Source organism: Nuphar pumila, chromosome 14, assembly GCF_984573655.1.
Source record: "Nuphar pumila chromosome 14, dmNupPumi1.hap1.1, whole genome shotgun sequence".
NCBI classification, from domain to species: Eukaryota; Viridiplantae; Streptophyta; class Magnoliopsida; order Nymphaeales; family Nymphaeaceae; genus Nuphar; species Nuphar pumila.
In genome coordinates this window covers 49154212-49166814 of record NC_143262.1, presented here as the reverse complement: position 1 = coordinate 49166814, position 12603 = coordinate 49154212, and the positions used below count along the sequence as shown (strand labels likewise).

The 12603-nt window shown below is 42.2% G+C and overlaps 1 protein-coding gene across 1 annotated transcript; it reads left to right on the top strand.

The window, feature by feature from the left end:
- The first annotated feature begins 423 nt into the window (after positions 1 to 423).
- On the top strand, positions 424 to 12354 carry LOC149816808 (uncharacterized). Its single transcript, XM_089986967.1, has 2 exons — positions 424 to 996; positions 12251 to 12354. Exons 1-2 carry the CDS (start codon positions 424 to 426, stop codon positions 12311 to 12313), a joined length of 636 nt encoding a protein of 211 aa, XP_089843093.1. The 3' UTR covers positions 12314 to 12354.
- Positions 12355 to 12603: the final 249 nt, after the last annotated feature.

Below are 12603 nucleotides of genomic sequence, written 5' to 3'. Positions count from 1 at the left end.
GAACTGAGATCTAGCTCAGCCTGACCAAACACAAACACGAGCGGAGTAATGAGCTCAATCTACTGGTAAATGAGCCGTGTATATAAAAAGTATAATATATATAAAAAATACATAAATTCCATGTATAAATAACATGAAATGTTTTACATGAGCCAACTTGAGGCTCCTGTCGTTCGAGCTCAGCCTGACCAAACACAAACAAGAGCCGAGTAATGAGCTCAGTCAATTAGTGAATAAGCCGAGTCTCATTTACCAGCCAGCTCTAGTGTCGTATCCATGTCAAGGCCCCAAGGGAACCGGATTAGGGCCGAACAGTTCTCGTGTCCGAAATCAAGCCTAGTCCGGATCCGTTTCCGCCCCTACTGGGATACTATAAAAATGAGGCACGGTCTTTTACCTCTTGCTTTCCCGCCTTTGGACGCGATGGAAGATCCCTTTGCTTCCATCTTCCCCAAATGCATCATCTCCGACTCCCAACGGGAACTACTCGGCGATCCCTCGCCCATCCCGCCGGACTGCCTCGGAGTCTCCTCGCCATCCGACACGTCTCCCTCCGCTCAGGCCCCGTCCGGCTCCACAGCCACCGCCGGAATCGTCATCTGCTCCCCTCTAGACTCCCCGCAAACCCTAGCTTTCCCGTCCGTCACTGGAGACCCGCCCTGCGACCCTAGGGCTCGCCGTATGATAGAGCTCGTGCGGTCCTTCTGGGATGTCAGAGGAGGCGCGGCAGAGGCGGATTGGCGGACGTCGAACCCTAGGGTTCGCGGCGTAGGGGCATCTACGCCTCTCGAGGTTGCTAATGAGCTCCTAGGGCTCTCTAAAGGCGGTAGATCGGAGGAAAGGCTGGGGCAAGCGGATGGGGCGAAGGGAGACAGGAGGTTGCCGTTGTCGATCACGGAGAAGGGCGAGGAGAAGCGCCCTTCGAATCTCGCAGATGTGATGGACTTTATCTTCGGAGAGACAGATACAAGCATTGGAGATGCTGATATTCTTGAGGTAAGTGTCAAGGCCGGCCTCACGTTTCCGTTTCCTAAATGGCGGAAATTGTAGCGGGGAGGGGAAGAGAAGAGTGTTACTAATTGTATGCTTTCAATGACTCCTGTTGTAGATTCTTCCTTTATCTTGTTTTTCCTTTTATATCTTCTTTTTTTTTCTTTCATTGTTTCTTATAAACCATTGTGCCTTATTGCTTCCAAGATTTTGGTGGAATATCTAAACCTTTTAGATGTAGCCGCTATTGTTCGTCACTGTAGCTATGGTTTTGGATGAATCAACTTTCTTTTGATGGTCGCTTTGCAGCTACGGTTTTAACGGGAGGAAGGAAAATAATTCCGTAGAGCTACAAACTAATCACCAAATGGAATCAATTATTTTATATTTTGCTTTCTTTTTTTTCTGAGAAAATCTCTGTTTTCCTTTCATAACAAATGTAGTGTCATACGTTTGTGCCACAATTTTATCCAATCAATTGTGGGCATTCATGGTAAAAAAAAATCTAAATAAATTAAAGAAAAAAGTGATTCTTTTTCTTTAGACTCATTTGATCACTATGCTGGTGAATTTGTATCCTGCTTATGGTTTTTTGTTCCATCTTTAAACTTGTTTGAGCACTGTACTGGCAAAGTTCTGTTCTGTTTATCTCATCTGATAATATTTCCCTGCAAGTATTCCAAACATTTCCTTGGCATCACCCTCTGTTCATCAGGAAACTGAAACCAGTATTTGGGAAACACCAGTGTTAGAGTTGATGGTGTATCTAGCAATGAATTGCTTCATAATTGGGAAGTAGGTGATTGTTGTGATCACAGTTGATGAAGATTAATGGTATTAAACTACTTGGAGAAAAGTTTCTAGGCGATGATGAAATCATTGTTTACAACTTCTTAGAATTACTAAACTTGGACTACTGCTTAGACGCTCAAGTCTTCTACTCTCGATTGCTTCAGCTTGCAGAGTAGAGCTTGTTAAGTGCTCACTGAACTCGGTAGTCTAATCAAGGATTCAAAGCTTCCTGGCTAGCTTCTTATCATATACTTGTTAGGAAATCTGGCCTAAAGTTGGATGCATGCGGTTTGCCTTAGTTCATCTGGAAATTTTATTTTCATATTCAACTGCGTTTTTTTGAGCAATTTGTGTTATAAATAGCTAAAGAAGGTACATATTCTGTTTTCTGGAGGGACATCTGAATGTGCAAACTGTTGGTTACTTAAAAGGTACGTATTTCTTGGAAATTATTGGAGCATGATTCTATCACGTTCCAATATATTGTAGTTTGCATTTTCTTGCATTCATTCAGTGTCATTCCCGTTGATTTCTTAAAAGGTTTTTTTGTGCTGTCTGATTGCCTTTGAGGGTATGTCACCACTCTACTCTCATCCTCTCTACTGCTCTGCTTGGGAGCAGTGGTGTTGCCAAAACGCTACATTGGGAATGGAGTTGGCAGCCCCAACACCATTGACAAGAGAGTGTTTTTTCGCACTCCATCCTCAACACGGCGTTTTGGCAAAACCATATTTTAGCAACACATGGAAATAATGTTTCCATCCCAATTCAAGGCTCCGAAACTCAGCTTAGGAGCTGGTATTTGGCAAAAAAATACCCAATAGATGACTTGCCAAATCCAGGATTTTGGGTTGCAAGGGGTTTAGTGTTTCTATTGGCTGTTTGGAAGCCTTTTGAGGATTCTGGCTAGAATTGGCATCTCTATGCCAACTAACATCTCCCAAACAACCAATATGTGAAGGAAATCATTTTTGTAAATGAGATAACTTTTCTAATGTTATCTTTTTTTTTAGTTTGAAAATAAACCTAATATTAGAGGTAATCCAAAGGGAATATTAGAGGGTTTGAAGGCCCAAAGAGAAGATTGGCTCAGCTTGAGTAGAGTGGTTCGTCATGAATACTAAAAGCTTGTAGCAGCTAGCCATTTGGTGAAACGAACAGGGTTCTTATTATACATCAGCAAAATGTTATATACTCTGTCAAAAACAGTCGTTCATCTCTTTTTAGCCTTTTCAGTTAAAAGAGGAGAAAGCCTATTTTTCAAAATGAATTGTATATAACCAACGGGCTCCTCTTGTCTGGCAGGAGCAATTAGTGCACCTCACCTTGTGCTGGGATGTTGCAATCCCAATGGTATATGGTTGTATAACTAGTAGGGTCTGCCTAGCCCCAGTTTTCTTGGTGGAAGAAAAAAATTAATTGTATATAAATTTAAAATTAGATTTAAGTGCAGTATTGCCCATATATTAAATAAATCTAAACTAGTTATATTTAGCATCGTAAGCTAAAATCAAGATGCAACCTAATCAAGAGACTGCGGAGTCCAATAAAATCAAACCAGTTGAACCATGCCCAAGCCTGAATGGTGTCTCAGATGAATGGTCCTCAATGGGAGACGGCGATGGCACTCACAAGACAACATTGTTATACAAAGAAAACCCATTTCAGAATAGCATCTCGGATAGATGGTCCTCAGTAGAAAAGGATGACGGTGCTGTCTTGATGATGGTAATGGCACCGATGATGGTGACGTGAACGACCAAGGCGGTGATATTGGTGATGATGGGTTGTCAATTTTTCTCTGTTGCATGGACTTTAAACTCTTTAACTGATGCGGGAAAGGTTCAGGTGGCAGGGCTATGGTTTGATTGAAGGGAAGTTGGGTTTTAGGTGTTGATCTGAGTTTGGCCGTTTTTTTGGCAAAACGGTGGTCGTAGATGAGTATTATGTTCAGGGCTCCACTTGTCTGGTAGGAGCAGCTAGTGCACGTCGCCTTGTGTTGGTACGTTGCAGGTTCAAAACCCAGTGGTATAGTTGTATAACTGGTAGGGGTTCAAAAAAAAAGATGGCTATTATGTTCAGTAATGAACGATAAACAGTGGTAGCTGTGGTCGGCAAAGAAGGTCGCCAGAGATGGTTGGATGGTGGTGAGAGACTCATCAGAAATTGAAATTCGCAACATCAACTTCTGTGAGGTTGTAGCCAGTTTTGGGAGATGGCGTTAAGTGCATGCAGTTTGTAACATGCTGCAGATTCACTGCTAGGCCGCAGGCGCTCAACTGCTAGCAGCAGGTTGTAGCAAACAGCAGTGCAAGTACACCAAGTCCGTTTGAATGGGATATCCGACCAAATTGTAGCTCATCGATCAGATGCAGTAAGCACAACCATATTTGAATGATCATTGGGCTCGGATTCAGTTTTAGCCTACTTACCTTCTCAATCAAATCTGAATCCAGTATACAGTCCATGAAAGTCCGACCCAACTGCATATGAAAGTACATTCGGTTAGGACTTGGACATATGCCCTAATCAAAGCCCATTTCCACTGCATCAAGAGCGTTACAGAAGATATGTTAAGCAATGTAATATCAGTGTGTTACTAGTGTTCGGGCATACCAACTCTTGTATTTTCTTTTATTTATAAGGGCGTTCCTATACTTAGGTATAATAATAAATAAAGAGTCAAAGGCAGGGTTGTCGTGGGGCCCACCCAGGGTTTTCCTCACTTCATCATGGGTTCCTCGTCATATAATAAATAATCAAAGCCCGTTTCATGATAAGTCCAATTAACTTGCATCTAATTATATCCGATCAAGTCCCATTTTTTATATCTTTGATTGGTGTGGGCAGCATGCGGGTTCTGGCTACATTGCAACTCTCTATCAAGATCGCCGGCTACATTATTTTTGTTTCATATATACATGCGCCCCCCCCCCCCCCCATGCTTTGTCATGTGGTTGGTGGTTTTTGGAGCATGCCATTGGCTGATGACTTGCAATCGATTATGTTGCTTGGCACCGGATTGTAGTTGATAAATTCACTCTCATTTCCATGCAAATATCTCAGTGCCAGCAAATTTCAAGTGTACGGTACCTGGAGGATTTGGCTGAAAACAAGTGCTTGGACTACTAACATTGTATACACTGGTTAGTGGCTTTTTTTTATAGGCAAGGTGGGGCATCAACTCCCAGGGATTTGAACCTGAGACCCTCGGGCATGAAACTGCGACATAACCATCAAGCGCTCTCACTCAATCCCATCGTGTGAAATCATGTTATAAGCTGTTCTTTTAAAGCTCGAGCCATCATATGAACACTAACCCTTGTTTGATGGATTATGTCGCTGCTTGCCCCAGCTGAGTTCAAAAGAGCTTGCAGTCAGTGGAGACATCTAATGGCTTGTTATTGTCGCCATGCTCCAAACCCAGCTTGTCTAACCGATCAAGCTGAAGTAGCAAAAGGGGCATCACAGATGGAGAGTATTCATGTTGGTAGAGTTGGCACTAGCACTTTCTTTTCTTGGAGACACTTCACCCCTTTCAGCATGAAGTACTCACGGATCACAAACATGCCCTCAAGTCTGAAGAATCATCTTCCCTTGGACAAATTTTTTAGTTTTGACCAAAAGCACGGACAACCACAACAATATACCATTCTTATCGGGAAACTGATTTAAACAAATTTGAACAGATTAACACCTGATTTTATCGAGAGTTCAAAACATCGCGCTTTCAGCTAAACCATTTCAAGTGAACACACGTGTGCACATGTAAAACCGTATTGTATGAGGTTACCGAAGCCCTCACGGACACCACCAGAAAAAGGTGCTATAGGGTTTGAAAACATACTTTTTTCATTGTTGAAGCGGAAGCGGAAAAATCGGATCGTTGATGCTCGCTTTTGCTCAACGGATGCATGCTCTCACTTGGAGAGAACGACAATTCCACGAGTCCAAATGCCCACTATGTTGAACCACCACAAAGACAGTTTTTACCGTCTTCTTCTTTTTTTTCACTGTACAAAGATCTCTCTAATGAGATCTTTTCTCTTAAACACTCACTGTGCACATTCACCCACTTTGCACAATTTTTCTGTTTTTGTTGAGATTTCTCTTAATCACCACCAGCGTACACAACCCCTATTGTGTACATCCTGCTACAGTGTTACCTTCCCTCCACTCTACACACATCAGAAAAAATTACCCTAGAAGTGGGGAAAATGGGTGGTTTTCAAACCACCCCTTTCTCTAACGTGGGCTGGGTCTGGATCTCGCCCATCATGGGTGGACCCGGTACCCAAACCAACATTCTCCCACTCGCACATGATGGGAAAAGATCTTAGAAGGAACACCAAACATGCTCATATGGTGAATAACATCGTGTATTCATACTGGCAAATAGACCGTGCGACCCATGAGCTTAGGGAGTGGAGGCATATTATTTACCGGTTAGTGTAACATAATATCCTAAACCTGCAAATAATGAGATAATACAAGGTATACCTGCACAAGCTAGGTAAGAAGCTCACTGTGTCCTAGATCAAATACATTTTTCACATTCTAGCATACTGAATCCCTCTACACATTTTATAGTGCTAAGCTATGCTAGACAAGGTCTTTCATTATGTCACATGTTTCATCATAAACCTAAACATCCCCAGGATGTGGTAAAATAAGCTAGCCTTTAACATGTGCATAATCTGAAAATGTTAAATGATCTTCCTTTTCAACTCTTATTCTTTGAATCAAGATAAGTTGCTTTCCCAGACATGCTCTTTTAGACCGAATCATACATAGCCTTAAGTAGCATGCTAAATTAGCAACACTCATCTTTCTCCTTAAAATAAGGTCAAAAGTCAATAAGGACATCAATATATATATATATATATATATATATATATATATATATATATATATATATATATCAAGGACTCACACAATGAAGAAGTAGGGATCATTCTTCATTTCCTTTTGTGGTTGACTTATAGTTATGGTGCGACATACATGGTATGACTCATGTATTACGGCAAGACTTTCTCACTCTAGTGAGTATGCATACACCATTGATTCTCTATCGTACAGATCTATACTAGTATAGTTCCTCATCGAGAAACTAACTTGAGTCCTTCAGGATGCACATTCTCATGCAATGTCTATCCAAGTCCTCAGATCTGGTCAACCAGGTTACCCTTGACATTTTTAGATAGCAAGGTCGGTCTCTCCATATAGTTAAATACACATGAGACCTCATCCTAACCCAGCTAGGGCGATGTATCTCATATACGTATATATGAAGAATATCATAACTCAATGTACTCCCACTCTTTTGAGTTATTATCATATGATATCCCTAAAATCTGACATGCTTATTAATTCAGCAACCCTGGATTTTGTTACATCTCATCTCAGCCCGCCCACAAGCAGCATCTGAGGCGATAAATCTATGTGAGAAGATTTATCTCAAACCTGGTAGCATACTCATATAGATGTGCAACATGCTGTGCAATGATCATAGAAAGAAATATGAATAACATTAACATATCAAATCTTACAAATACCCATAGATTTTACATGCTTAACATAAGAATCCCTATTAATTGGCTTAGTAAAGGGATATGCCACCATATCTTGGGTATTAACATATGCCAAGGCAACCTTGTCTTTAGATACAATGTCGCGCATATACTTGCATCTCGTGTCTATATGTTTGGTTCTACTGTTAAACTTGGGATCTTTAGCAAACGCAATTGCTGCTTGATTATCACAGAATAAAGTCACTGCAGTTTTGCAACTGAAGTGACTCAAATTTTTGATGAATCTCCTTAACCAAACACATTCTTGCACTGCCAGCGAGCCTGCAACAAATTCAGCTTTCATTGTGGACAAGGCTACACATGTCTGCTTCTTGCTACACCAAGATATAGCACCATTGTTCATCAAGAATACATAGTTAGGCGTAGACTTACGCTCATCAGGGTTCCTGTAAGGTCCATGATAATTTTAAGGTAATGTTACGCGAATTGTGTTGTGATTGGGAATTTCTTGTTTAATTTACATTCTTTTATAATTATACCCTTATGAAGATACGAGTCAAAAATCGCGTAAGTTTATATTAAATAGCAATTGAGGGAAATCTATGACGAATTAACCTCCGAAATTTTTAGGGCAAGTTTATAATATGTATATTTTGGTTGTCCCCAAATTTGAGTCCCAAACGACGAAAAAAACCCGTCAGTGCATGTGATTTATGGGAGAACGCTTAGTGACATAGCGAGGGCCCAAACGAGAATCATTTCGTTTATAGAGGAGATCTTTCTCTTGATTAGGCTTTGAAATGCTAATTACATTAAAAATATAAAATAAAATATATATACATGATGTAGAATATTTAAAATTCATTTAATAAAAAGATTGATCCTACTTTGTTGGTCAAGGGTCGACCAAGGCTATGGTCATCCACTTAGGATCTACTTGGGACGACCTTGGCTATGAGACCAGCTGGTCACGTTGACCAGCTGGGAGGGTGGCAAAATTGTAATATGATAGAGGACGAATTTCAAGGGAGGGCCACAATTGGCCCTACCCAAATCAAATCAAAAAAGAAAAGGAAAAAGGAAATGCTATTGATGTGATGGAGGAGGGGGTCGACTTTTCGTCCTTGGAAGGTGCATGGAGGCCATGAAGACGTTGGGGGAGCCTCTTTCCTTGGGATTCGAGAGAATCCCCATGCCATTTCCCAAGGGGAAGGCCATAATGAGTTTGAACTCACCTTATTGGGTGCATGGAGCGGCAGCCCCATGGCACCCTTGTAAACTTTTAAAACACTTTTCAAATCCCGTTTTTTTAGTGGGAGAGCTGGGTGGCTGTGGGAAGTCATGACCCATCCTCAACCCTCCATCCTAGTAGGAGAATCCCCATCGTTCATATCACCTACCCACCTTTAAGACCCTCTTTGAAAAACATGAGAGCCCAAAGGGGCAATTTTTCTTTTCCTTGAAACTCTCTCTCTCTCATTCTCTCTCCCATTCTCTCACACAGCTCCAGCCGTGGGTTTTGGTTCAGCCATTGTTGGAAGAAGAACCTTGCAGCCGATACATTCCTCCTTCGAACGTTGAAGGTGAAGCTTCAAAAATGTGTGTTATATTTCGTTTCTTGTTGGGAAAAGAAGGAGTGTATGCCTCCTTGTGCATACGATTTATGCATGAAGCCAAGGGGTCGATGGCATCCGTGCATGCACGTCCCTTGGCAGAGTTAGTTAGTGCATTTATTTACTTTTGTTTTTCGTTTTTTTTTATGTGGAGCATTTCTCTTCCCAGTCCATGGGAATCAAGGGCGTGCAACCAACCGTGGGTCGCTGGCCGTGTTCATGTCGATATTTTTTTCTTGTCACTTAGAAGCCTCAATCAGATTTTTCTTTGTATTTTCGTGATGAAGGGTTTGCTCTTAGCCACAGAGTTTGCACACACCCTCACACCCACCGAAACGGGTCGCGGTTAGTCAATAGTCGTTGTACATGCTTTTGGATTCTTCGCTTGGAAAGTCTCCTTTTTTTTTGGACCGACCAACTAAGTGTTCCCTGGTCTGAGCTAAGCTCGACCAGAGACACCCCGTTTACTTGTCCTTGGCAGGCCTCACAATAATTTTTTTTATATATATCCTTTTTGTGTTTGGCGTGTAGCCGACCACCGGGTACCAAAGGCACCCGGATGGTCTAGCCGGATGGGCGAGCCTGTAGCAGGCACCCGACCCTTTGGCATGCTGGTTTGAGCCCATGGGCTCAGGCTCTTGGGTTTGGGTGGTCGGAAGGTCTGGTCCAATAGATCAGACCCAATGACTAACCCTGTATAGTTTTTTTTTGGAGCTGGGGCATCCTGCGGGTCGCCTGCTGCTCATATATATAGGTAGCCCAGATTCAGGGCTTTCGTTTTGGCCAGGGCTACTGGTCTGAACCATGGGTTCAGACCAGTGCAAGACAGACCTAGTGGTCTGGACCTAGGGGCCAGACCCCTACCAGGCTGTGGCGTGTTGGGCCTGGCCCAGTTTTTCTTTTTTTTAGCTGGGTATAAACTATCGGGTGATAGGCACTCGGGCCGCCCAAGCTAACCCCTTCGGTTCAGATCTGAACCAAGGGTTCAGACCCGTGTGAACCTTGACAGCAAGGTCTTGTCCTACGGACCAGACCCACGACCTAAACCCAGCAGTACCCTAGCACTATGAGGTTACCGGGTGCTAGCCACCTTGGTAGCCCGATTCGGGTTTGCCAAACTATCCAAGAGTCTGGTCTGAACCCTGGGTTTAGACCAAGACTCTTGTTAGACCTAGTGGTCTGGTCCGGAGTACCAGACCTGCACACCTAACCCATTGCAGTACAACTGCAATAGGCTACCGGTTGCCAACAGCACCCTGGTCCCGCATAGTTTTGGCACCCCATTAGACTGCTTTGTTTAGGGCACCAAGTATGGGTATAGGGTTGCAAGCAATCTGCTAGAATGCACACAGGTGCATGTATACATATACATGGGTAATATGTATGTATATATATATATATATATATATATATATATATATATATATATATATATATATAGTAGGGTTGGATGACTCAGTTCGACTTCCTATGGGAAACTAGCTGGACACATGAAACCTTCCTGTTTTGTCCAAGTGTTCTCACGATGACCTTTACACTCCAATATGAGTACGAGTCACATGAGTGTTTTACCTTGCGACCGTCCAGTCGGATGGCCCTAAAAATTTGTCTATGAATCCGTAGTGGACCTCGTACCTTTCTTGGTTTTCGTTCAGTTGATTAGTGTGTGTAAGCAGGTGAGCACCGTTGCAAACCCCACGTGTATAGAGCGTACATTGGTTACAAGTCACGGACATTGTTCAATATTTTTGTTTTGGGTCCGCAGGCACAGCACCCCAAACCGTGGAAAAGCTAATGTAATCCCCATTAGATGGGTTATTTCCAAAATTCGCTCTTGACACGTAAGTGTGTCAAACTTCTTAGAAGAAAATACTTACACATATCTTCAGTGTTTATGAATGCTTTGATTCTTCTGTCAGAACGGTGACACACAGTAAACGGATGATATGGTTCACACATGTATGAGAAATCATTTAGATTTTCAGCTCAACCCTTGAAAGTACCAAGATCATGGATCCTTCTGCGGTGAGTGCCTTGGCGTAAGAATTGCCAAATCTTAATAATTTAGTTCCAACTACTTGAGAGATAAAATTAATGAAATTGCAAATATGTTGATAGCTATTGCATGCCCCTTGGAATTGAAGAATTGTACACTCACATGCACATTATCTTGTAATGGCATCATGTTTCTCAGATATGCAGTTGTATCATGCATCTGTTCTTTATGTTGTGCAATTGACGAAAAAGCATGTGGTATCTAGTTGCACTTTGCACGTAGCACATCCTGACACTCGTACTGAGTAGTGCGTACCTCGACTGGTACATTGCATGAGGCATTGATGAGTGCATGAAGTGCACCTAATTCATAAATAAGAAAAGTGATACACAAAGTTTGAACACCATAGGGTATGAATGAACATTATTTTTGTTGGACTCGGTTGGAGTCTCTGGGCAAGGGCCCTTCTGTCGTGAGTAAACTCATGTGTGGCTATACCCTAAATTATGAAAGAGATAATATGGTGTTATGATCGCTTTCACGAGCGATGTGCTCTTGTTAGCCGTGTGAGGCTGAGCACTTGGATGGGCAGGCTAGGTCCTCGTTTGCGTACCCCGTGGAGACCACGAGGCATAAATTCCTCATCAGGAGGTGTGACTGAATAATGAGCCTAAGAAAGATAAACCTGCTTCGCCCCATTCACAAAATGGTTCACCTTAGAGAGGGTGAATGGTACGACCCTGAGTGACTTGTCGTTACTATGACACATGTTTTGATAGGAGCTGTAGCGTCCTTTGACCTCCAGTCACTCAGAGTCAGGGAGGTTGAGGCTGCCTTTTTAGGACCTCACTACTGCAGTAGTATGGATTGTAATCCTTACCTATGCGAGAGTTTCTCTCAGTTGCGTGCTGCTCGTATAAGGTTTACTCGGTCTGTAACATCCCCAGTTACCATATTAGAAATTGAATAACAGACGCCAGGTGCATGTCTCACAGAATGTGAGGTTTCTTCGCATACCCGAAGGAGCAATAAGAAAAACTTAAAGACTAACCAATCACAGCTGACGTACTGTATATGTTACCTTGTTCTCTTGTTTCAGTTCTTGTTATGTTTCTTACTGCCCTTAGTTACTTGTTTTGCAGTTACTCTAATTTTGTTACATGTTTCACTTGGTTAGCACTTGTCACATATGCACTTACCTGTCACTGACACGTATACTTGTTATTTCATATTACTGCTTCTTGTTTTCCTCATGAAAGTGAGATATATATTGTTATTGTTTCTTCACCACCTCGCAAGAGAACTGACCCTGTTTTATGGGGATGCAGGTGATGAATAGGTACGGTGTTGATGCGATGGCACATGGTGGAGGCTTGGGGACCCACACTTAGCTGCAGATCTTGCTCCTGTTGGTTTTGGGTTTTGTAGGGATACACTCCCTATTTTGAGACTTTTTGTATTGTCATAATTTATAACCTTAAAATTGTTGGGTTGTATACCCCTCTATACTTGTGATTGTACCCTTAATATGTTTCATAGTCATGTATGTTGTACTTACCTGTAGCCGTCCAAACTTGCAGCCTTGCTACCTTCTTTACCCCTTTTTTCCATTGTTTTCAGTAAAACCCTTTCAAAATAAAAAATCATAGAAAATCTGAGGTTTTTCCAAGGTCGGGGTTTG